Source organism: Onychomys torridus, chromosome 6, assembly GCF_903995425.1.
Source record: "Onychomys torridus chromosome 6, mOncTor1.1, whole genome shotgun sequence".
NCBI lineage: Eukaryota > Metazoa > Chordata > Mammalia > Rodentia > Cricetidae > Onychomys > Onychomys torridus.
In genome coordinates, this window is record NC_050448.1 from 92493157 (window position 1) to 92519513 (window position 26357).

Consider the following 26357-nt stretch of genomic DNA (forward strand, 5'->3'; position numbering starts at 1 on the left):
AGTCAGTGTCTGTCCTGGGAAGAAACAGGCTAGTCACTCAACTTGGAGGAACTGGGTAATGCAAACCTGTATGACGGTCTAGGGAAAGATATGTAGAAGCAGTCTTTATTTTTTTAATGTATTTATTTTTATGTGCATGAGCGTTTTTGCTTGCATTTATGTCTGTGTATCACACAAACAGTGCCTACTTTTGACCAGCTTTTGATCTCCTGGAACTGGAGTTACAAACCTCTGCTAACCATCATGTGGAAGTGGGGAATTGAACCTGGGTCCCCGGAAGAGCCAGTGTTCTTAACTGATGAGCTACCCCTCCAGTCCCAAGGGGGAGCAGTCTTGAGGATGTTAGATGGAGGACAGAATAATCACTGGCACAGAAATATTCTCTTTCAAATCAGGATTGAACACCTTGGAAGAATACCTAGGAATGACATGCTATACATGCTCCTTGGGTTTTTTTCCTGTGTGTGTGTGTGTGTGTGTGTGTGTGTGTGTGTGTGTGTGTGAATTTGCAGCTACACATGCATGCATACATGTGGAGGCTGGAGTGCCATCTAGAGTGCCATCCTCAGGAACATTGTCTACCCCCTTTTAGAAAGGTCTTTCATTGAACTGGAACTCACCAATTAAGCCAGACTGGCTGACCAGTGAGCTCCAGAGATTCTCCTGTCTGTGCCTCTCCCATGCTGGGATGGCGAGCACGTGCCACCGCGCTCAACACTCACATGGACTCTGGGGACTGAAGTTGTGCGTACAAGCCAAACACTTACCAACTGAGCCGTCTCCCTCCATCCCCTCTTTCTAGTTTTAATTTGAAGATTCTAACTTGTGCACCTAGACCAGATTTGTGACCTTTGAGACTATGGGATGTTCTTTACTAGCGCCTAAGCTACCATCGTTTATTGCGCCTTGAACCGAGTGAAAGAGAGGATGATGGCACCTGAAGAAGAATGAGTGTGATGGTTCTCTCCCAGAAGGCCGCGTCTACTAGCAAAATGATCTAAGCACACTCTCCAACCGTAAGCGTAATGGTTGTCGACGCCTTTTGGAGGCGGGTGATGGTTTGGAGTCTCAACTGAGCCAACTGAATTGACCTTTGGTGCGAGAATTCAGTTACCTTCAAGAGTTATTGACTTCTAGAGAGTCGTATCCCAGTGGAAGGCTGATATCTCTGGGATGAGGTGCACCTATGTATGATCTTAGCATTAGCAACATTACAACGCCAGTTAAGATAGTCAAGGTATTTTAAATAACTTTATTCTTAAATTTAACAAGCTCTTATTAGAAATGCTTTGGTATCAATACAATAAAAATATACTGGTTCCCCCGACCCACTGAGTCATGTCAAGTAACTGGAAAAGTTAGCATTTGTTTTCCCCAGCTTTTGGGGGCATTTTCCCCCACAAATAATGGCTACTATTTATTTATGTGGCTTACTATAGGTATAATTATATATATATATATATTTGGACTTCAGGAAAAAGAAATAAAAGTATTCAGAAAAGAAATTTTCAGGCATTTCTTGGCTTCTTCTCAGAGGTTCTTCAGGTGGGCACTACAGCTCAGATTACCCTTTTCCCCAGTTTTGCCATTCTTATCCTTAAAGCTGTAAATTAAAGTTAAAAAAAAAGCAAGTTATAAAAGAATCATAGTTTTTACCCCAATGACCATTTCATAGAAGACAGGCGAGTTGAGAACATACCTCAGATGGTTTTATCCAACAGCGTAAGCATTGTTTCAGTGGCATAAAAAGACAGTAGAAAGAATGAGCTCTGGTTAACTTAGGGCAGGGGTGGGTTGAGAACTAGGAGGAACCTACGTCTATAAAGGTCAAGAAAATGAGCAGAGCGAACACAGTACAGGTGGATGTTACATATTTTCACAATCAGCCTAGATACATATTCCTTTACATCAATTTTGTGCTTATCCTTAACTATGTACCATTGAACAAAAAAGATACTAATACTTAAACTATATTTAGTGATTAGATTTCTTAAAAAGATCTCATTAAGCTTGCTTGTCCAAAGGCTCTCTGAACTTTGGATGTGCAATGACAAGAATAAATTTGTGTATGAAACAATGTGAACTAATAGTTAAACATTAATGTTTAATTATGTTTTCGAATGGCAGGTGTATCTTTGCATATGCTCTACTGCTGAAGAAGTGTTGGCTGTAGAAAACGTTTTTAAAAATGTAGGTGTGGAATTTAAAATGCTCCTTTGGTGTTCTGGTATCAGGCCTTAATATTTAGGGCCTTTGAGTAGAACTGCCTCAGTCATGTTCCAAAAGTTGAAAGATGCTTTCAAGGCACTGAGCAAGTGATTATATTAATTATTTAATATTACATTCATGTGTAAAATGGCCCAAGAAGCAGCCATTTAACTAATTGCACAATTTTGTTTTAATGAAACAATAAAAGGGAAGACATGCCCCCCCCCCATCTCTATGTCACACTATTAACCAAAGAAATGATCCTATCTCCAAGAGGCCTTTTACAAAAACCTAAGAAGAGATGGGGACCTGCTACTGTTTTGAGGTCATTTTCATATGTCTGTGACATAGTTTCATTTCAAGGAAGGTAAAAAGCATTGCTTTCCCTTGGAAGACAAGAGGAATAATCACTTCTAACAGCAAGACCAAGAATATTCCTTTGACTTCAGGATGTGTTGAGAGAATTTCCTTTGCTCCGTCAGCAGGATGGGCTCTGTTGCTGGGAGCTGCTGGGTGGTGACCTCGGAGGAGCAGCCTGCAGTCCCACAGCAGAACAGGCAGGAGGCAAGGCTTCAGAAGGGCTGCTCTTGGGTTTTGTGGCCCCTTACATTACCAGTGCCGGGAGAGAGCAGGGATAAGGGATTGTTTAAAGGTCTGTTTTAAGGCAGGGACAAAAATCCTCTTCCCTATAGTTAACATCTCATCTTGCGAGTCTGGAAATAGAGCCCACCCTGTGTCCCAGGACCTACAGTGAAGTCAGCTAGCACCAGCATTCCTTCTGCCACGCCTGTGGCAATAGCCTTAATTGCAGCTGGAGGTGTGCATGCCCAGGCAATGCAGGGAGCGGCTCCCCAAACACTGTACCCTCGGTTCTCTCACCCCTCGTTTCTGCTCTCCTCTGATCCCAGTCCTGTTCCCCTGCAGCCACCCAGACAGACCGAGAGTTTTAGCTGTGTAAGCTTGGTCAAAGAGAGGTTCGTCGTTCATCCTCAGTTTTCTTCCTTGACCCCTCCTGGCAGTTTCTGAATCAATGGTGTGTGAGTGTTCCAGAGCTAAGGTTTTTCTACCTCTTCATCCCAAAGTGCCATTGACACCTCTAAGACCATAGAGTATTGAGCTGGAACTAGACTAGGTGTGTGAGGTCTACTGAAGAAAGCTTAGCTGTCTATCTAGTTGTTGTTGTTGGGGTTAGTGGGATCTCATGGAAAAGCTTTGGGAAGCCACACAATAGTGGGTGCGTCTGGACCCTATCAAGCAGATAGACATAAGATTACCTAAGTTTTTCTGTCATGTTTAACAGTGTTCAAATTTTTACTAAAATATACTGTCTTTAGACTATCCACACTGGATGAGTTTTCATCTTTCTTTCTTCTATGTGTGTGTGTGTGTGTGTGTGTGTGTGTGTATGTGAGATGCATGCACTGGTGTGCAGAGGAGGCCAAAGCAGGACCTCAGGTGTCGTCCTCTATCACTCCATGCCTTGTTGTCTTGGGACAGGGTCTCTCCCTGAATCAGAAACTCACAGTTTTGGCTAGGCTGGGTGGCCAGCAGGGCCCTGGGATCTGTCTCTGCTGCAATGGTGGGGTTTCAGGCACCCGCACCCATGACTGGCTTTTTCTGTGGGTAGATGGAACCAAACTCATGTCCTTATTTTATAGACCAAGTGCTCTTACCCACTGAGCTACCTTCCCTATTCCCAGGAATTGCTTCTGAGACAAGATTTTGATAACTATATGTATAACAAATGAAAAGATAATTCCTCATTATTGTATCTACCAGAACTATTAACATTTAACAGGATATTTATATTTTAATAAAGGAATTGACTTAAATTGTGGGTTTTTAAGTACTATATCATTTCACTCTGTGTGTATGGATGTGTGTGTGCAATGTTGAAAGCCTGATGTAAAATGTACTTGTTGAAGTACATAGGTAGCTATGTTCTTAATGTACAGAGATGGTCCCTGAAAGCATAATATGATTGACTTATTTTGTAAAACTCACCCATACTAAACACCTCCACTCTAATCCATGTAGTGATTTGGAAGGCCGAGACGTAAAACAACGTCACAATGAAATGTAAGGAATCTGGAGCATTCTTTTTATGAGATATTTAGTTTGACAGGACAAGACTTTGTATTGTTACTTTGTCTGGCATAAGTTTTCCTGTTTTCCTAATGTTAGTTCAGTAGCATGGCTAGTGTTGTCTGGAAATGTTAGTCACTTCCTGTCATTTTTCTAGAGGTAAATGTTCATGTGTTTAGGGGAGAAGGAGTAAGGGTGTTTGGGAGGAGCTGGCTAATATCCAAGATCAAAAAGGGAGTTTTTGCTTTTGTTTTTTACAGTGGTTCACGTCTATGTAACTGACCGTAAAGTAGGGCGTTCCTTTTCTCTATGCCTTGTGCATTGTTTTCAGAATGAATTTCAAAGGAAACAGTTGACTGTAAACAGAGCTCATTCTCCAAATGGAAAGGAACTTACTATCTGCAGCTTTCCATTGTGGGGAACATTACTCCAGAGTCTAAGGAAGATATATGAGTGGACATTTCTCAAGAGGGGAGGAATAATTCTTCAGATGATTAAACTCCCAACGGCTTCACCTAATTCGAGGACTTAGAAGAATGGAAGAGTTTCCCTATTATTGTGTTATTAGCAACACAAGATTGGGCTTATGGTTCGATGAGGAAGAAACATCTTGAATTTCTGCCACACTTCTAGAAAACTATCACATTGTACTCACCGGGCTGTCAGCTACTGAGTAGCTATTGCTTTTTAATGATCATTCTTTAATTAGCAACATTGAAAATTGCTTTCCATTTTTAACATTTAGAACCTGTGTATTTGTGTAATTTGACTTAGATTTTTAGCTAGGATTTGCTCAGTTATTCTAATTGTTTTTGTCATTTGCTATTTTGAGCGATAACAAGGAATTTAAAATGGAGGAGCTGTCAGTTTGTAGAAAAAGTGTTACAGTTACTTTTCATTCAATGTTGAGCTAGCTAAAGAGATACAAAGCTATAAAAACTTCATAGAGAATGAGAAATGTAGCTATATAGAAAATAGAAAAAATAAATCTGCTAAGTTGGAGAAGACAATGAAAAGTTGAGTCAGATGATGCAAGATAAAATGTCATTCTATGTTTAAAGTGTAGAAAATTAGAGCCAAATTTAATAAAACAAAAGTATAGAGAAAGGGGATATAGCTAAGTAATAAAATGAGAAGAAAATAGTATATGTTTTCTATTTCTTTGCAAAATTGAGGCTACTTGTTAACTTATGAATAAAGTGTAAGTCACCGGGAGGCACAGACAAGTAGTCATTATTGGGTTCTACTGGGAAAAGTATGCTTCTGATGATCAGGATGTTAATTAGCATCCCCAGTTATTCACATATGGTGTTGCTCCCTCACAGAAGCCACATTTCCAGTAACTAAGGTCAATGCAATTTTAAAACAAAGCAGGACACAGTTTTCGCTTTCGCTATCTTTTGAAGTGACTTACTTTGCCCTGATGATAATAATTCAGCGTTATTAAAAGCTGTCAGTGCGTATTAGTTTATGAGGTGGTCATAGAAGCTGAAAGTCAGAATGCTCATTAACACAGAGAAGACTGTCACATGAGTAAACAGCAGTGGCATGCCTTGTCATTTTTATTACCTGTTAAGGATGGATCCTCAGTCCCATCTCCAGCCATTGGAACACCCAGGGGAGAGTGGCGGGCAGGGCTGCCTAAGCGTTCCTCTTGCTCTTTCAGAGATATGGAATTTTTGTGGGGAGATTTATGGTTTGTGTTTTCATGAGGACTAATTTCCGATCTCTTTCTAGGAAGTGGGGTTGGTTTGGTTGGCTGGTAAACCTGACTACAGGGAGCTATGGGATGGTAGGATGGCTTCTCAGCTTGTCCGTCATCCTCCTCCCCCTCGTCATCAATCACCACCAGCTCAGCATGGATGACCCCGTCATACCCTGTCAAAAGCTTCTTTTCCTCCTCATTGTCATCTGCCTGCTGGTACCCCATGAAAATCATCGTTACGGGTTCTGTGTCGTCCACATCAGAAGGCAGAGAATGAACGATGTTATATCTTACATCTTCAGCCTCCTCCTGGCAAATGGGTGAAGAACACTGGGGTCCTGACTTCCCAGGGCTTGCTCTGTGGGGGCTCAGTCCCGCCCTTGGAGAAACCTCATGTTCGTTCTGCCCCATGTTCGATTCTTCCCAAGGAGCCCCCATCCTCTTTTGCCGGGTGTGGACCATCTCTTCTGCTGGCTGAACCGATGCTCGCGGCTGAGGTGTTGGCCGAGTCGGGCTGGTGTGAGAGGCGCCGTTGCTTCTCCCCTCTGAAAGCGAATCATTAGTATTGTGCAAGGGTTCGTTTGCATGGTTGCCCAGTCCGTTAGCTTTCATCATTATCCTTTCTTGAAAGTTTGGTCCAGGGCTCGCTCTCTCTCTTTGCGGGGTCGTAGGCCTGCAAAACGGATTGGCATACACGGGCTCATGGTACTCGGTGGGTGACTTAGAGTTCCTCTCTGAGGCTTGTCTTAGGAGATCCTCCACTTCCACAGGTGCGAGGCCGTCAGTGCCATTGTAGCTGGTGTTCTGGTTGGAGCTGACTGCGTAGACTGACTTCTGCCCGTCGTCATAGACCTTTATTCCTGTACTTTTAAAGTTATCTGATGGGAGAGGGATTGAAGAGAGAACCACGCTTTCTCCAGTCTTCAAGTCCTTTTCAACTTTAATTTCCATGGCATACAAAGCTGTTAAAAGACAAGTTTAATACAAATGTGAGTACTGGCTTTCTCTTATAAACTAGTCTGTTTGCTTTTACAGCCTTTGCTGGTCTTTTATGTGACATTTAGCAGCTTCTAACCCAGCAGTGGTGGCGCACACCTTTAATCCCAGCACCCAGGAGGCAGAAGCAGGTGAATCTTGTTGAGTTAGAGGCTAGCCTGGCCTACAGAGAGAGTTCCAGGATTGCTAGGGCTACACAGAGAAACCTTGTCTCAAACAAAACAAAGCAAAGCAAAGCAAAACAACTGCCCCCAACCCCTTCTGATTTGGATGCTGGAGAGATGTTTCTACAAGAAGGCCAGAGTTACATTCGCAGCATCCAGGCTAGGAGGCTCACAAGCTTCTATAAATTCCATCTCTAAGGGATCTGATGCCCTCTGGCTTCCCAGTGGACCTGCAGGCACACACATGTATGCATAATAATTACATATGTAATTTCCTCCCTGGTTTTACCAATTAGTTCTGTAACAACCAACTATGTAGCCACATTGGGTCTTAGGAAGTGTAGAATTTTAGAAAAATAATTTGCAGGAGTGAGGAAGAGACTAGATCCACGTAGCTGGTATTTTCACAGAGAACCAAAAGGTATCCTTTTCCAGTTAATAAAAGTGACCAGCCAGACTTAGACTCTTTGGTTTACTTATTAAGAAGAATCTCTTTACTTTGGGAGAACAGTCACACTGTGGGCTGTAGCAGGTAAAACACCTCGCAGGGTAATTCATTGTCCCAGCCCTGTGGCAAGCTCAGCTGCCTATTGAAACTGTAAAGTGCTCTGAGGTCTTCAAAGTATTGAGAATACTTAGATGTGCCACTGTACCCGAAGAAGCTGGAAGCCTAGAGTCCCATTTCTCCCTCTCTTTTAAAATAAAAACAAAAGTTTTATTTTATGTGTATGGGTGTTTTGCCTGCACATATGTCTGTGCACCATGTGTACGTCTGGTGCCTAAGGACACCGGAAAAGGGCACCAGACCACCTGGAACTGGAGTTGTAGATGTTTGTGAGCTGCCATGTGGCTGCTGGGAATTGAACCTGGGTCCTCTGCAAGAGCAGCAGGTGCTCTTAATCGCTGAGTCTTCTCTCTAGCCACCTCCCTTTTATCCCCCTAATTTAAGACCACTTTCAAGCAGATGAAGGGCTTAAAATAGAGCAGTTGCAATTGTACTGAGACAACTGGAGGTGACTGGTGAGTGGGGGGAGCCGACGTCTGTCTCATGAGCCAGGCAAGAGCCCCGTGGATGGAATTTTAACAGGGGAAGGGAACAGCATTCTTTGTAGAACTCGGATGTGTCAGTCCTTGCTTTTGGTATGTCTTCCTATTTTCCTTCAGCTCATCTTACATTTCTTATGTCCTCTGTTGCCTGACGTATCGCAGCTCTCCCTGGGTACCCAATTAAACCTGGAAGATCTCCACCCATCTCCCCCCTGCCTCACATCTCTGCCCCTTTCTTCTGTATTGTACTCCCTGAACATCTGATTTAGTGAATACCTACCATGTGCCTAAGTGAGCTTGGTGTAGAGTAGTAGTTATTCATGAAATATCTGTTGCGTGAATAAGTGACTGCTACCTGCAGACAGAGAGTAGCTTCTCCTCCAATTCTAAAACTCCAAGTTCTCCTCTTTGGCCGAGCCTTCATTTAGTAGGGACTTAAAAATATTAGCTTTATGAAAATCGTTATCCTATGAAGATAAATAAGGCCCAACCTTTCCAATGGGACAGTTTCACTTAAAAATGTTTTTAGTATCTCAACATCTACGGGATGCCATTTTTGAGCAGAGAGGCTTTGAAGCGTTTCTTGCCTGTTTCAGACCTTATCTTACTTGTTCCTGCCTAAACTTCACCCTCCTTATCCCTAACTGTGCAAGTTCTGGAACTGTCCCGTAGCCCTGGGAACTGTGTAAAATGGACCTTAAAATGCCTAAACTGAAAACACAAGCAAGCTGTGAAGACAATATAAATTCTAAAACTGAGGACCAGGGACATGGCTCAGTGGGAAGAAATTTGCTACCCAATGACTTTAGTTCAATACTTGGAATGCAACATAAAAAAAAAAAAAGGCAGTTGTGATGTTATGCACCTGTCCATAGGTGAGGCGGGATGCAGAGACAGGAGAATTGGCTTGACACTTGTGTGTCAGCTAGCCTGCAGTATGATGCACATTGGCAGACACAAGAGAATCCTGCCTCAGACAAGGGAGGAAGAGAGAAATGACTCCTGAAAATTGTCCCCTGACCTCTACGTGAATGCTGTGGCATGTGCGCATCCACACTCACGCACACACTGAATTTGAGAACATGGCATTGAATGTAGGTTCATAGATACCTTTTCTATTCTGTTCATCATCATCCTGTCCTTCGTTTCTTTCCTTTCTTAATCTGGAAGGTATGTAGGAACTTGGAAGGTCAGGGATGTTAGCATAGATGTCCTCAATTGACTCTGTAAAGTTGATATGAATTCAAAATACATTGTAAGATATATCTAATAGTGAAACAAGGCCCATGATTTTATGAAAATTACCTTGCTTCAACATGGGACAGGTTGCTTAAAGACATACCTTCTGGGACTTCTTCCTTTTCCACCTTCACAGACTGTAAGATAAAAGATTTCCATTATGAACTTAGTTTAAAAAAATATAAATCTAGAAATACTTTAAAGAAATGGCTTTTGTGGGTTCTTTTGAGAGGGCATCATTGTTTAAAACTGAGTCACACTCACTCTTATTATGTCTTCGGTAGTCCTCTCGATCGATTTTAGCTTCTTTAGAATTGCCTCTTCATTGGCTGAGATTTGCAGTTCAGCCTTTTCAAGGTCTTGGATCTCTTTCTCAAGCCTGGCAGTAAAAAAGGATACATTTCTTAATGCTTAATGTGGTATATATGCAGGGGTCTCAGATGCATCTTTCTCACATGCAGACTTAGGAGCCAGACATCTTCCAAATGTGTAGCATCCTATGGAGCATCATGGCTTTACACCAGCTATCACATCTAATACACTGACAGTTCCAGACACTCGAGTAATTTTCAATCCAAGTCTGCCTACTTTTATTTTGTTATTTTTAACATAAGGACTTTTCAGGTATAAAGGTTAGTTTTGATTGTAAATAGGATTGAAGAGTCCCAGGGAATTAAAGGTGCATACCTTTGGGCATGTCTGTGAAGGGTTTTCCGGGGAGACTTAACTGAGATGAGGAGACCCACCATACCAAGGACTGAGGACCCAGACTGAACAGAGATGGAAAAAGGAAAGCTAACATTCCTCTTTCTCTGTTTGCAATGTGATCAGCTGCTACATGTTGCTCCTGGTGCCATGCCCTCCCTGCCATGATGGACTGTATCTCCTCAAACCATGCGTCCCAATGTAGATGGAGTTTTCCTGTCTCAACCACCCAATCCCGCATAACTGATTCAGAGGCTGAATATGAATGCTCATAATAACAAATGCTCGGCTGATAGCTCAGACCTGTTACTAGCTAGCTCTTACATTTTAAGTTAACCCATATTACTAATTTATACTCTGCCATGTGGTGGTACTTTTATTAGCATGGCACATTCATCTCCTGCTCTTTCTGCATCTGTGTGGTGACTCCTGACCTTGTCCTTCTTCCCATCATTCTTAGTTTGGTCATCCCACTTATACTTCCTGCCTGGCTACTGGCTAATAAGCATTTTATTAAACCAATTCGAGTGACAAATCTTTACAGTGTACAAGAGGATTATTCCACAACATCTCAATACATCTTCCCTGTTTTAAGTTGCTCCTTTGTCATGGTGAACAGAAAACTTAACTAGCACAATAGTATAGTATTCAGCTTTGGCTTTATTTTCTATGCTGCAATGAGTAATGTTGCTTCCATATAAACCAGAATAATTTATTGTGTAAAGAGACTTTTTAAGCTGAATGTGGCAGCACAGAGGTGATTATAGCACTCAGGAGGCTGAGGCAGGAAGAATGAGTGTCTGAGGCTAGCCTGAGCTACAAACAATGTTTCAAAATGAGAAATAGAGGGTAGGAAGGAGGAAGAGAGGGAAGGAGGGAAAGAGAGAGACTAACTCAAAGGAATGGTACATTTCTAGTCATATAGTCATTTAAATTTTTTTTTTACTCAACTCTCCATATATTTAGAAAAAAACTATTATTATTAAATTTGAATTAATAATCATAGATATTTAATGAGTAAATTCCTTGCCTTTTTTTTCTTTTTTAAGACATGGCCTCATTATGTAGTTGTCACTGTACTGCAGTACTGGAATTCACTGTGTAGACCAAGGGGGCCTAGGACTTACAGAGATCCTTCTGTCTCAGCCTCCTGAGTGCTGGGATTAAAGGTATGTGCCACCACACCTGGCCTTAAAATATTCTATCCTCAAAAATTACATTGTTTTAACTTCCTTGAGCACTGTGCTATTTTCAAAGTAGAGTGAAGAGATGGAAAAATGGACAAAATCCCATTTCTGTTATAGAGACTCCATATTCTGTGGTGTGATAGTGGATGGATTTGGGGAGCCAGGGGGTGGCAGGGAGTAGATATGTGTAGCCTGATAATGCATAAGAGAACTGGAAAGACAAAGAGACATGTAAGTGGAGGCTTTTCTCTGTCCCCCGCCGACCTGCAGAATTGCTGCAACAGAGACACATTTTAAAATTGACTGTTACACATACACTGACTTTATAACCAGCATTCAGATGAACCCCAGGATGTGCCATCATGACCTCTGTGTGGTGCCATGGACCCTGGCAGCTGCAGTTACTAAGGATGGCCCTTAAGCCATGAAACACATTTAGTCTTAGCCAGACACTCTGAACTCGAAAGTCAGCTGCCTTAGAGGATGAATGATTTGATGTAGCAGCTGGTCCAAGAGATGACAGCTGTGGATCTTCATGTCAGCTAACATATCTGTCAGTTCTCTTGGGGTCCTTCTTAAAGATGGCCATGGGCCTGGCTGCTCCAGAATCTTGGGCTATTGTCACACCAATAAAGATCCTAGGATGTGATTGTCTTGGCCTTTTTATTCATTGCTTTAACTCTAGGTTCTGATATTGATGCTGCCTCTTGGCATCTATAGGCCATTTATAGCTGAGAAGGTTTTCCTGCACATCACAGAACTTTAAGTGAATTATAGCATCCCTGGTTTTTTAGGAGTTGCCGGAAGATTCCCGCCATTCAAAAAAAAATTCCTCCAGGTGTCTGGTAGCATTTTCCCATGAGCAGAATTATAAAATGTGTGCTGAATTATGAAATGTGTGTTGGTCCAGTCTGGTAGAGTGGAAAACTAAAAGTGATAGCTATGGATTCCACAGCTTTTGCTACATATTGTAGTCAATTTCTTAAACCTCTTCAAGGCTCAGTTTTGCAATGTGCGTCATGAGAATAAGGATGCTTGGCATGTTTTGTTCCGGTGCTAGGTGGTAGGGGAGAGAATGAGAATACACGCCAGTTGAACATGGCAGGTGGCAGGCATAAGCTTATTCAGGAGTGACTTCTCAAGGCTTTCCACAACAATTCTGCCTTTGTCTCCTTTCTTCACCCTCCAAAGAGTTGTCTTCCTAACCTATGTGTTAGACATGGTGTATAAAGGGGAACCTGGGTAGAAATGAAGGAGGTTCAAATGACTACAGCTCCTGAATTTCAGGACTCAGCTGTGGAATGAAAGAAATTTAGGCTTGAATTCTGCTTCATCTGCCAACTTCCTGTGTGACCTGAGACTGATCACTGAGACTAATTGTTGCTGTCCTTCACTTACACACCCACATAGAAATGTTTATTTAGCATCTTCATTGCACCAGGAACTCTTCTAGGACAGTGACAGTCTATTGACATGACAGTGAAGGATGGAGAAATTGACATTAGTACACAGCTGGCAGGGTTGTTCTGTGAAAGACCTGACACAAATGTCAACATATGTTATTCCTTCATTCATTTCCCCCTTATTTTTGCTGTATAACCCTTTAATTTTATAAATGTGTGTGTGTGTGTGTGTGTGTGTGTGTGTGTGTGTGTGTGTGCGTATCATTCCTATTTTGTGTTAATAAAAATATGGGTCAGAGTTAGATGGATTCTAGGCCATAGTTTGCCGCCCCTGCATTAACAAGTGTATGTATGCATGCATGTATGTGTGTTGTGTATGGGTACACACACCCACTTTCTTATGTACAATGTATATATTTATTATATGTGTATATAAGCATATATGTTTATGTATGAAGAAAGATATTTCCGTGAAAAAAGAACAGGATAATTGATTACTAGGATTCAAGGCCCACATCATCCAGGAAAATCTCTTTAAACAAATATTGTTTGTGAAAATAAGTGGGGGTGGGGCATAAAAATATGCTCCCCAGAGAGCAGGGTACCTGAAAATCTTGGGGTAAGAGCTAAAAGAGTAAGGAAGAAAGAGCTGATAAATGAGGGGAGTTTGCAGGTGGTAATATAGGACCTTGTGATATGGATTCACAACATGCTCCCATGGTTGGGCATGGTCATGCATGCTCGGTGGGACCTAGCACTTCTGCCTAGTCATTTCTGGGTCAAAACATCTCGCGTGACCAGGACCCTGTGGCTTTGTGTGGTTGCTTAAAGCATGCAGTGCAACCATGTGATCCTACGTGCATGCGTGGAATAGCCACATGGGTCTGTGTGCGCAGGTGCGGCCCAGCCTTTATAAGCCGGCGCCATGTTTCCTGGCCCCACATCACTCACGTGTCTTTCCACAGGCCTGTGCACATCTCTCTCTCTCTCTCTTATGTTAATAAAACTCTTGTTAGTGGATTCTGTCGTGTTTTGTGACGTTTCCTCACAGGGTAAGAGGTCCGCAAAAGACCCAACACCTTGGACATAAGGTTTGTGGATGGAGGGTCAATTGCCCTCAAAAGCTGAGCACGGTCAGGCCTGTTTACTACTTGCATGGGTGGCCACACTGGAGAGGCAAACATGGAGATTAGTTGTTAATAGTCTGGAGGAAGATGACCTAATCTAAGGTGGTTGCGGCTAGAAGGGTGTGAAATGGAGAGGTTCTGGAAATATTTAAAAGGGAGAGATTCCAGAATTTGTTGATTATAGAGTACAGGTGTGTGGGGGAAGATGAGGCGAAGGATGCCGTTGTTAGGACCTGAGTAACTGGGAAACCAGAAATGTAACTGTTTGGGAGATGAAGGCAGGAGGCAGGTGGCCTTGGTTAAATCTCAGACAGTCAAGTGTGGTGTGGAGGTGATAGAGTCTGGGCTTGAAGACGTGAATGGGAAGGAGTAAGTATGCATAGCCATATGCATGGGTACGATTTCCTAGAAACTAAAAGTGATAGATAAACTCTCCAAGCCTGAGACCTGCAGGATGGCATAAAGGTGCTTGCTGCCAAGCCCTGTCAACTGAGTTCAATCCTTAGGGCCGGTATGGTGGAAGGAGAGAACTGACTCCTGCAGGCTGTCCCCTGACCTCCACAGGCATACTGTGGCACATGTAGATCCTTATCACTCCCTCACAAGTAAATAAGAATGTATTTTTGAATATCATGATTAATAGAGGCCTGGCCAATGTTAACTACTCATCAGGGCTTAAGTAAGAAACAAAAGGCGTAGAATGCACAGCAGGTGCTGCTTCCTTTCTGTCTCTGCCCCTTTCTGATTTAGCTCTTAGTCTGCCTGGCCAGCATCTTCTTGGTGAATTATGATGGGCACCAGTATCAGGTATTGTGTCCCTCTGAAGAAAGGGCGCTGGAGAAGGGAATGCTGTATGAGTCACATGCATGGTTTTAGAATAATATGATAAGAATATGAGGCTGGAGCCTTGCTAACCCTGCCAAAGTATTTGTGAATGAATGTTTGTGAAGCTTTGCAAGTCTCAGGTGAAAGCCGCATTATTAGGAGGCGACAGTTTAATGACACGTTCTGACGAGCGTGAAAATTAAACAAAAACAAATGCTTCCCTCCCAGTCCTCATTCCTTGGTTTCAACCAGGACAGGAAGGAAATGTCTTGGTGGGAATTACTTAGTAGCCTCTGGTAGGAGGAGCTTATTGATGGAGAATTTCTTCTGAAGTTTCCACTGAGGGCAAAGCTCAGCTTTTTATTATTGTATCTTGATTTCTCACCCATTTCTCTTATTTATGGATGTTACCGTGAAGAGATAAATGGTTGAGATTTGCTTTTTCTTTGAAAGCTTCCCAAAATATCACAAATATATACATGTATGTGCTTGTAAATGTATGCATATACACATGTATATAGCTCCTCAGTATCTTAGTTATTGTTTTAGATTTATTTACATTATTTTATGTGTATGAGCATTTAGCTTGCATGTATAGATGTGTGCCAAGTACATGCCTAGTACTTAACAGAGGTCAGAAAAGGTCATACATGTATATATAGCTATATGTTCCTATATCTGTACCTGTGTATATACATATTGATATATATGCATGATACACATAAGAGTTATTATTATTATTTTTTTACAAGAAAATCATATAGGGATGCCACTGGGGCTAAGTTTAACCTTCTCCGGACTACATTTCAGTGGATGGCTTAGAATTTCCTTAAGTGCTGTCCTCTGGTCTTTAGAGGGTATAACCTTTCAGAATGGGAAGTGAGCTCTTTGAATTGCTGATTTGATTTAGAGAGAGGCAGGCAGCCTAGGGAAAAAACCCCTCTCTTTTCAGGTGCCTCTGGGCTGTGAGGTGGGGCCTGATGGATGAGTCAGTCTCTCTCTTAACTTCTGAGAGATGGTGGGCAGGCATCATACGCCAATTTAGATAAGTGGAGTCCACGAGAAAGCATTCTCGATGCTATCCATTATTGGCATCTTTCTTCTCCTTGCCCATTTGCTCAGGGGAGAAAGAGGGCTATTTCCAAGAGCTCCCTATGTGAAAACAGGTGGCTTTCATTTTGTGCTCTGTGGTGGTAATAACCTCCCTTAATGATTGGGAGATAATGTCCTCAATCCAATTCCAACAAGAAAACTTTTTTTTTTCCTTAGAGAAGAAGACTGCTGCACCTAAATTCTGTATATGTCAAGAAGAGGTAATTTTAGAAGGCAATTTTTCTGCAGCTAAGGGTCCATTTATCTCGTTTAGTTTTTGGTGGCATTAACAAGGACTAACAGTCTGATGAAGTTCACCATTCAGGGCCAGACTGGAATTCATGGGGAAAAAATAACCACCAATCCAATTCATAGGTTCACAGCCGAAACCTTTCAGTACTGGACTTGTTAGTGATTAGAAACTGTTCAACAAGCACTCCATATCGACACTGTATTAACTGTGGCATAATTTGTCCTCACTGCCACCTATGAGTGACTTCCTAGCTCCATTGGACATATGAGCAAGCAGGTCACCTAAAAAGGCAATGATGGATCCTGAGCTTCATCGGCAGTCTGAGGCCAGATGGAATTTAAAAGCAGATCTCCACTTCGTCTTTCTCAGTTAGCCACTGTGGAGATAAGTCTTAAAATTGAAAATTTATTTCTGTGAACTTAGATATAGCATTCATGTTGACTGGCAGTATAAAAAGGTTGTGTTATTGTTCATGGCAACAAAGTGAGGGTAGCTCCCCCATGTCTCACTCACTGGGATTGTCATAGATGGCTCATCCCGTCTCAGCAGACAGAGGAAGAGAAAAGGGTAACTTGTGCTTATTATGGAGCTTCTCCACCTCAAGTTTTATCTTAAAAAGCTGTGCCACTTCTCCAGCATCAGCTTTGCCATAATACTTGTGAATCCATGAAGACCAAGGTAGACTTCAACTTTCTACAATCCTCCTGTTCCATTTTCTAGTACTGGGATTATAGATGCATACCACTATATCTGATTTGACTCTATTTTGAGAACCTTATTCCCTCTGCTCCCAAATCCATTCCTTTTTTGGGGGGGGGGTTTCGAGATAGGGTTTCTCTGTGTAGCTTTGCACCTTTCCTGGAACTCACTTGGTAGCCCAGGCTGGCCTCAAACTCACAGAGATCTGCCTGGCTCTGCCTCCCGAGTGCTGGGATTAAAGGCGTACGCCACCCCCGCCTGGCTCTTTTTTTCTTTTTTAGTGATATATTTCACTGAATTTCATCTGCCTCAATGGCTATCTGGGGTAGACCAGATGTCCCATTCTCTTGTGTATTTATATGGTGTAGGATACTAGCAAATATCCATAGTTTTCAGATTATATCCTTAAAATAGAGCAGCTTGCCCTGCATTCATCTCTCCTGCTTAACTTGGAATGCCATGGTGAGCTGTTTTGAGCACATACAAAAGAACAAATGAAAAGGAACAGGTTCTCTCTGACCTCTGAAAACACTGGTATCATCTCCTCTTGATCACTTACCAGTTAAGATTTTTCTGTGTGAAATAAATGAGACTTTTAATCTGATACTAAAAAGCCTTTAGGTAGACTCCTTTAAATCAACAGAACTAGTGTACTAACCATTGTATAACTCCACTGGGGAGAAGTCAACATGTGACCGATTTTTGAGTTTCTTTCATTGAGCTAAAGAATTCTTCAGCAGTATTTTGCATTTTGGGTAAAACTAGCAGAAAAAGAAAAACAAGCCTTTCCTCCTAGTAATGAAAAGACTTACCATAATGATTATATGATATATGATTAATGATATATGAAATCTAACATGGTTTATATTGACAGCTCATATACTTTCACTTAGATATTTTTTAATTAGAAAAAAAGCCCAGCAGTTCAATATTAAATGGCTAAAACTTCTGATGAAAAACAACAATCTTTTAATTTATTTTTTTAAAAATCATAGCTTATGAGTGAATCCCTCTGGAAACTCAGTGGATGTTATTGATTATACAAAACTGATAACTCCAGTCAGATGATCTTCACTGGGAACATTAATTACTACCAGGGGAACAACAGTTATAGATGTTGTGATGCCAGCCAAACTAGATTTTCCCAACAATTTGAGAATATTGTCTGGTACACTGGCTCATGCTGGTAATCCTAGCACCTAGGAGGAGAGACAGGAATATTATTATGAATTTAAGGCCAGCCTGGGTTATAATGTGAGACCCCATCCCCAAATGGAGCAAAAAAAAAATTGAAGGTATGTAATCCAATCAAGGAGAAGATTTAAAAATTTATTTTATTTTAAAAATGTAAGCACTAATAAACCTTTACTAAGAATGTGATTACATGTCAAATTTATTTGCTTTGCTTACCTGACATGAAGGCATATCAAAAAGACAATGTACATTGCATAGACATGTAGTTACAGGAATTGCTATTCATTGTAAAAAGCATGTGTATAATAAAGAAGACCCATCCACCAGGGTGACAGTCACATGCTATGGGTACCCAAGTCAGAAAGAAAGGGCACTCATAATAGCAGGCATCAGTTTGCCCTGAGCTAGATCTATTGACCCTAATCCTGAACGTTTAAGAATAGGGCGGAGAACACAATGCAGCTTTCAGATGACTACAAGTTGAGAGGCAACACAATGGTGTGGGAACAAATATCAGTCTGAGGACTGGAGACAGTAGGTGTTTAAGAGAGCTAAATAATTTATGATCATATGCAGACAGCCTGGTCTCCTAATATATTGAACTCTGTCATGAATCCTAAGTATTGGACAGGCTGATAAGACCATCCTGGTTTGCTATTGCTATACAGACAAATGACATTCGAACAGAGTGAGTTCATGGAGAAGCCTACTTGGTCAATCAGAGTAAGGTTTCCTATAGTAAGAGTGTCAATTATAGACTATAAGAAACAAAGCTGGTCTTTAGAGAATCATCCACACCACGTGCAAGTTATTAGAAAAGTCATTTTCAAATGGATGCCAATGAACACACACTGGAGGCTGGAGTGGCAAAAGGGAATTGGTTAGGTTGGGGCCCCTCAAATGATCTGGTAGGACAGAAGTGGACTGTGTAGATTTTAAGTAGGGCATGTGGAGAATCCAGTAGTACTTGCCAAACACTTAACAAGAGCAAAATAATTGTAATAATACTTAGATTTGATCTCTGCCTAGGTGTCTTGAGTTTCTCAAGTGACTTTCAAGTACTGTTGCAGCCAGCACGCTGTAAGCTAACTCAAGATGGCCCAGCCATGATTCAGCTACTGGCCCCTCTAATTGTTATAAACTTAGGGAAGGGTCAGACATGCTGGCCTTTAATGTCAGCACTAGGGAAAGGGAGATTTCAAGGTCAGCATGGTTTACGTAGTGAGTTCCAGCAACAACTGCTTAGTAAGGTCTTGTCTCAAGATCTTTTCTGAGGGGAGATGGAGGGGGAATGCATATGGGGGAGAGAGTGTATGGGGGTGGAGGAAGGCCGGGGAGGGGAAGCTTAGGTGAGGATGTAATATATGAGAGAATACTACTACTACTACTACTACTACTACTACTACTACTACTACTGCTACTACCACTACTACTACTACTACTACTACTACTACTACTACTACTGCTACTACTAATCTGAGGAGAAAGCATGCTGACAGTTGTCTGAGGCCAGATCAGCTGCGACTCTCAGCTTCCCTTCCTCCACTTTACCTACTTTTCCTCTGTTTTGTCTCTTCCACAAGTTAAATCTAGCTAACGTCTGTGCCAATACCAAGGGAGGACTTTAACACTCCGTCAAAGTTTTCTCAAAGGCATTTATTTCTTTTTAATTTATCGTTCATTCACTCATTCATTTCTGAGACAAAGTCTTATGTAGCCCTGGCTGCCTTTCAACTCCTTACGGTAGATCAGGTCAGCCTGGAAAATCTCATCCTCCTGCCTCCATCTCCAGAGAGTGGTGTTCCAGGAGAGGATTACCCTGCCCAGAACTTTGCTCAAATTCTAAGGGCCGTGCTTCATTCTGCAAACTCTAAAAACATTTTTATTATCAATGTTAGTCCATGTTTTCATAATATATGTCAAAATTATGTATTTTGTATAAGTAATAGCTATTTAACTACTTTTAAAAATTTCAAATCAAATCTAGTAAACAAGCCATTTGAAACTACTCAATGACGTGAAAGGGATAGTCAGGGATCTACACGGCCATTGACTCCCTTCATTCAGAAATGGCCGATGGCTTTGAGCCACGTAACTCTTAACGTCTGTCTCTAATGGTGTCATAGAGTAGCTTCTATATCATCTGTGCACTTCAGTTTTACTTTGTTTCTTAGTGTTATTGTCCTTACTTAATTTCAAGGAGAGGGTTTTATTATTTGAAGACCAACAAGTATAAATTCCGGTCCTAATATAACATCTGACAAACAACTTGGGGGCCAGTCCGCTGTGGGTGGTCCAAACCGACTCAGCAATGGTTGTCTGATGGCAGACAGAGGATGCTGCTGCAAGGGGTGGGCATGATCCATCTTCCAGTTGGTAAATACTCCCCAGAAATAGAAAAGCCTGGTCCCGTGGCAGCACAGATCTTTACTCTGATGCAATGTGTCTGCTTTTGAAGATTTTTTTTTTTCTGTAACCGAGACTTAGAGGATGAATCCTCAAAATCAATTTACTTCCTGCTTTTCTTCCCCTGTATTTTCTTTCATCATCAGAGCCAAAGATCTACACATCCTTGTAAAGGCTTTTAAATTTGTGTTTTAAGACATGGAGTGCCATTTGGAATGAGAAAATAAATGTAAAAATACTTGGACAAGTTAAGGGGTCTAAATCTATGTGTTTTCTGGGGGAGTCTATGACTCTGGAGTCACCTTCAGAAGAGTGGAGAGCAAATTCAAGGAAATGACTGAAGAACACATGGGTCCAAAACCAGCCTTCTCAAGGCCTGCCTGTTACTGCATTCATAATGTTCTGTTCCTTCCTGCTTTATGTGTAAAACTCAGTTGGGACTGCCTTTGGAGGATGGCTTAGAACAGTGCTTGGCTGCTGGCATCACTGGGTTGAGGGTGTCATGAAAGGACCTTTGGAGGTTGTTCTAACCTACCTCTTGAACTACCGCGGTGGTGGGTGTGTATCCTGGGTCAGTTATCATTCAAACTCTGTTTCTGATGACATGAAATGAGACTGTTAGGGATGAGCAAGAGAAGGCACAGGTGTGGGCTGAGAAAGTGAAGGAGCATGAAGGGAGGGGAAGGTGATGGTGAAATGTTAAAAACATGCCATCAACAACTCAAAACCCCGGGCACTGCTACCATATAGCCTTCTCTCGACCCAAAGATAATTGTGTGTTCATTATTTTTGTTTTTGAAAGACGCTTGAGGAGGTTTTTTCTTTCCAGTTCATTACTATACAACTTATTTGCTATTCTATTTCTATCATTCACTCATCCATCGACCCATCTATCGGCTACTTTTCTTCTTATAACCTATATATTCAGAGCTATTCTCAGTACATGGAGGACTGTGTGTGGTATGGGTGTGTATTTGGTGGAATAGGCAGCCTTTGCTTCCTTCTTTGTTGGGAGTTGGGTTTTTACTTAGCTTATTTGGCTAAGTTAAAACTGAGGCTCCCGACTTAAAAATAATCGGTCTATCTGGGAAATTAAAAACAACAGCAGATGAACTATTACAAATCTGGTAAACCAATTAGTCAAAGATGGAGAGTGAAAAAACATGCTTGGAATGATCCTGACTCATGTAATTGCCTCAGAATAACTTCTTAAGTGTTTCTAGGCAACAGAACTTTAATAAGAGACAAGTGGTGGGTCCCCCCGCCCTTCATTCCTTCTCTCTCATGTTGTCACAGAGAAAAGCTTGACTATGTCCTTGGTATACAGTGCTAGATATACTTCGTTGGGTTAAAGTAGGAAGGCAGAAACACTTAGAATGTGCTGTTTTCATCCAAACCTCTCACTTCTTTGGTGAGGTGCTGGTTTCATGAAGGAACACGTGCTGTGCATTGGGTAAGTAACATCACTAAGCAGCAAAGAGGGACTGAACTTTACATTTTGGGTTTCCTTTTGTAATCGAATCTTGCCTACTACCCTCTGAGCTAACCAAGTGCGTTCCTGTTCTATGATACTGGGCAGAATGGATTGTCTCATATTCTATCCCCCTTTGTGGAGGGGTGTGGTTAGTGCTGTGGGATGTGGCTTCAGCTGTTGCCCCCACCCACTCTTTGGCCTTTCTTATACTGCAGAATTACACAGAAACCCAATACTTCACACGTACCTGGCCCAACTTTACTATATGGATAAAGCAGCTTCTCACTATCTAGGCACCAATGAAAGCTTTATTAACAGAAGGCAAAAGGTCAGAAGGGTCCTTGGGAATGTGAAAAAAAAAGCTTAGAGAACATTTAATCATAAGTAGCTTAGCTTATCCTTCTCAAAGGGAATTTAGTGTGTTTGCATCATTCTCCTTGGCAGTTAACCTTTTACATTTTATGCTTATGACATTTCTGTCAGGCACTCTGCATGTGCCAATTAAAGTCAGAGGTCTTTGGACACAGTTCAAGAAGTAGAAAGTGTCTGAAGAGGAGCTTGATTGAAGGCAATTTCGATTATGGAGATCCATAGGACAGGTGCAGGAAAGGACCCAGGATGGTAATAACAATTTGCTGGGAACATAGCTCCTTTGCAGACTTCTTGAGTGTGTGTGTGTGTGTGTGTGTGTGTGTGTGTGTGTGTGTGTGTGTGTGTATAGAATCCTGGATGTCCTATTAAGTGTGTGTGTGGGTGCAGAACAGCACTGACGTGTCAGAGAAGGACACCTATACCACCACCTAGGTTGTGTGCATGGCGGTCTGGATCAAGAGTTCAGAGTAGCTGTACCATCAATCATAAAGTAAATGGTTCAGAGGTCACAAGACAAGCAGGGATCCTTTAAGAGGAGACAAACCAAAGCTCTGAGTGAAGTAGTTTAGAAGATGTCTAATGTGGCTTTCTCCTGGGAACGTTGCCTCTTCAGGTATTAACCAGGGAACCAGGCAAAATACTTAGTAATATGTTCCTGGGCTGCAGTTGTGGTTCAGGGACAGAAACCATGGAAACCCACTTAGTTTGTGCAATGTTGTTTTTCTTTGGAAGGAAAAAACCACCAAGATGAGTAAAAGACACGGCTTTCCTTAAAGGTTATATGTGAGTTTGGGAATCCTTGAGCTCCGCCTCGCCCCCTCCAGCTGTGTTAAATGCTCAGGTGAATGTCTAAATACTAAGACATTTAATGAAACTGCTGCTTGTGTTGGAAATAAAACAATGCTGTCAGAGTGTTCAGGACTTAACTTTTGTAGAATAGGGCCACAGGATTGGAGACACAGTCTGTTTCATGATTAGGAATTGGAATTCAGCTTAAAACCTGAGCTGCTAACTTTTTAGCAGTGCAATGAGGGGCGAGTTAACCCTTATTAATATTAATTTTTCTATTTGTTAACTGCCACACAGGTGGGTGTAAGATTTAATGACATGTATATATGGAGGAATTTTCTCCATCAGACTGATCTGTGGGGAATTTTCTTTACTGTTAATTGATGGAAAGGGTACTTGGGCTGTGTAAGAAAGGTGACTGAGCAAGCTAGGGGACGCAGGCCAGTAAGCATCCACTTCAGTTCCTACCTCTAGATTTCTGCCTTGGTTCCCCAAAGGACTGTAAATTCTAAGCCAAATAGCCATTTTCTCCCTCAAGTTGCTTTTGGTCATGGAATTAACTAGAACACTTGCACAGCAATGGCTTTAGCCAGCTCCCTAGCTCTTTGATTTATACTTTCAGTGAACAATGGTATTATATATCTGCCAATATATTTATATTAATCACCTACCGTGTGTCAGAGAAATCACTGTATTCCCAAGAGTCCTGTGGTGTGGCTCCAGCTATCCCAACTTACAAGCATGGAAACTGAGGCTGAGAGTGGCAAAAGCAGACTAGCTGAGCTCACAGACTGTGGGTAGTGGAAGAGATGAAGAAGCTGAAGGCAAACTGTCACAAAACCATGAACATAGAAGGAATGAACACTTCCCAGGCAGGGTCTGGCCTTGTTGCGAACTCTGAGGTAATGGCATCATTTCTATTTTGATGTCCCTGTTTAACTCTTATCCTTTTGCTGAGGGGCCTGGCAGAGCGACAAATGTCACCCCTGGGCAGGCACCTGAGTGATAAATCACAGGCAGCACTTGGATTCTCTCTGCTCACGAAGGAGGCACAGCTTTGCTTGGTTTCACTGTATTGGTTGGCTATGGAGAAGTAGTAGGAACCTACTGATTTCATTGGTAGTAAAAGATTCTTAAGCACTGTGGTAATTATTTAGGCAGAAGATTGAATTGAAAAACATGCACTTGATTCTTTATTTCTTAGAAATATCTGAGAAAAAAACCTGTCCAGAGGCTGGGTAAAGCTGCTTGGCAATGTGATTTAACAGTGCAGAGCACTTGCTGGGCTGCTGAAATACAGAAAAGGCACACATATTATTCACACTCATGTTTTGTTTCAGAACATTCTGTTCTTGCACATATTTTAAAAAAACAAGATAAACACGCCTCTAAAGGCCAACAAAGATGTAGATTCTTTACGAACTTCTTGCAAATACATCTCTTTAGGATAGTTCCTTGAAAAGAGCTTTTTGTTGATTATTCAAGATTCTTGCCCACATCAACTGTATCATTGCTTCCAAAACATTTCTACTTAAAGTTTTCTTTTCCTTTTCTAGCTGCAGAGCTCTGACTTTAGAGCTTGGCTTGCTCTCTTGGGCCCCGTGGCTGGGCACAAAGTCTCATACCTTCTTTGAGCCATTTCCTCATGGATGGCATGGAGTTATTAGTGTTTTATTTTTAGGATCACTGTGACTGTTAAAAGGGTTCATGTTTGGGCAAATACTTCATAAATTGTAGGACGCCTTTCAAAGAATGATGATTATTATTATTTCTATCAGTGGACTAAATTCATCTGGTGCTCAAGAAGGAGCCCTGATGCCTTAACAGCATCCTGAAAGGCCCAAATTAAGTTCCAGCGAGATGCCAGAAACAGGGCATATGAGTGACAATTTGATAAAGAGAATAGAGGGAGGTGGGCAGGTTTTCTGGTCAGAACAAAGGGACAAACACCACTGAACTCTTCCTATGAGAGAAAATAGCTTTCTGTGAGAGGCCTTTTGAGTCCCTAGAGGTTGCTGTGTGACATTTTGTAGTCACTGAGAGAGTTGAATGAGGGAATACCTGTCTGTCTGCTTTTTTTCAGATGTCTCTGCAAAAGGTGATGGATGTCTTTCTCTAAAGGTTATTAAGACCGAATGGGGACAGCATATCCTCTATAGCTCATTAAACATCTCCTCCCTCTTTAAAATTCTTGCTGAGACAGGAGCTCTGTCTAGACAGCCACTATCAGTATGGCTAGAAGCTATGTGCTTCTTGGAGCATTCAGGCAAGGCTGAAAGGCAATCAGAGAATCCTAGTAAACACTCTGGGATTACAAAGAATCACTACATAGACCTGCCCCTGCACCCTGATTGTACATAGCCGCTTCAATTATCATCAGGTACAGGGAAAGCTGTAGGTGTTCAATATGTGGAAAGGCTGGAAAAGGAGGTTCTGAGGTGGTGTCAGCATGGAGGGGAGGTTTACGGGGATTAGCCTGGGAGTCATTAGAGATAAGGATTCTGTGTTGGGGAATGGAGAAAGACATCACCAGCTTAAGCTGGATGGATTCTGGGTATGAAGCTTGAGCTAAAGGGAGGCTTCCTAAGGGATGGAGTGGTCAACTGTAGAGGCAGTTGGTTCTTGCTGTTTCTTGGTTTTTAAGACAATGTTTATTATCTATTGTTTGGAAACATACTTAGCAAAGAACTAGTGTTAGAGGGTAAAAGAATTAAGAAAATCTCAATTACATTACTGTTTAAGAGTTGTTCATTTAAAGCCATCTAAGCAAGGTAGCACAGCCAAAAGTCTAATCTACTAAATATAAAATGCATGTAAATGAGCAAGTGCAGTGGAAGTAATCAGAAAAAAAAAGGCTTTTATCCTGAATCGTTTATTTTAGGACTGATGAGATCGGTTTGTCTTCTCTGGTGAGCATGGAGAGAATGTGGTCACAGCAGGTCTGCTGAAGATTCTCACACCACACCTCCTGCTCAGCCCTTCCCCACTGTTCTCACTTTAGTGAGGTCCTAGAAGTTCCTTAGATTTCAAAGAGGAATAGACTTTAAATCATTGTCATGATTAAATCACAAGACATTCCATATTTGGGGGTTGGGGAGAGGGCTTAGTGGATAAAGAGCTTGTTGCACCAACATGTCCCCAGCATCTATTTAAAAGCAGGGCCTGATGGCGCACACTTGTCATCCCAGCAGCTTGCTGGTCAGTAGCCTAGCTGATGCTGTGAGACATCCTGACTTACAAGTTCTGTGAAACATCTTGTCTCAAAAAATAAGGATGGACCAATGACCTTCCGATTGGATTTTAAACCTGTTTCACAGGGGGAAATTCATGCTTGGTACTGTAAATGTGGCCAAGAACCCATGCTTGGGGAGCTCACAGATCCCAGGG

The 26357-nt window shown here is 41.8% G+C and overlaps 1 protein-coding gene across 2 annotated transcripts in view; it reads right to left on the reverse strand.

Annotated features, from left to right (window-relative positions):
- Positions 1-1229: 1229 nt before the first annotated feature.
- The window catches only part of Palmd (palmdelphin), a 46178-nt gene continuing 21050 nt past the window's right edge, over positions 1230-26357 (reverse strand). The window contains exons 4-9 of one of the 2 annotated variants that reach the window (XR_004945295.1): positions 9709-9823; positions 9548-9581; positions 9316-9429; positions 5863-6960; positions 1700-2811; positions 1458-1603 (exon numbers count right to left, since the gene is read on the reverse strand). Coding sequence is in view for 1 of the 2 variants with exons in the window: in XM_036191448.1 (XP_036047341.1) it covers positions 1560-1603; positions 5863-6960; positions 9316-9429; positions 9548-9581; positions 9709-9823 (1405 nt within the window). In the remaining variant the exon portion in view is untranslated. Of the gene's footprint in view, positions 1604-1699; positions 2812-5862; positions 6961-9315; positions 9430-9547; positions 9582-9708; positions 9824-26357 lie in introns of both variants that reach the window. The other variant, XM_036191448.1, reaches the window with a different exon arrangement.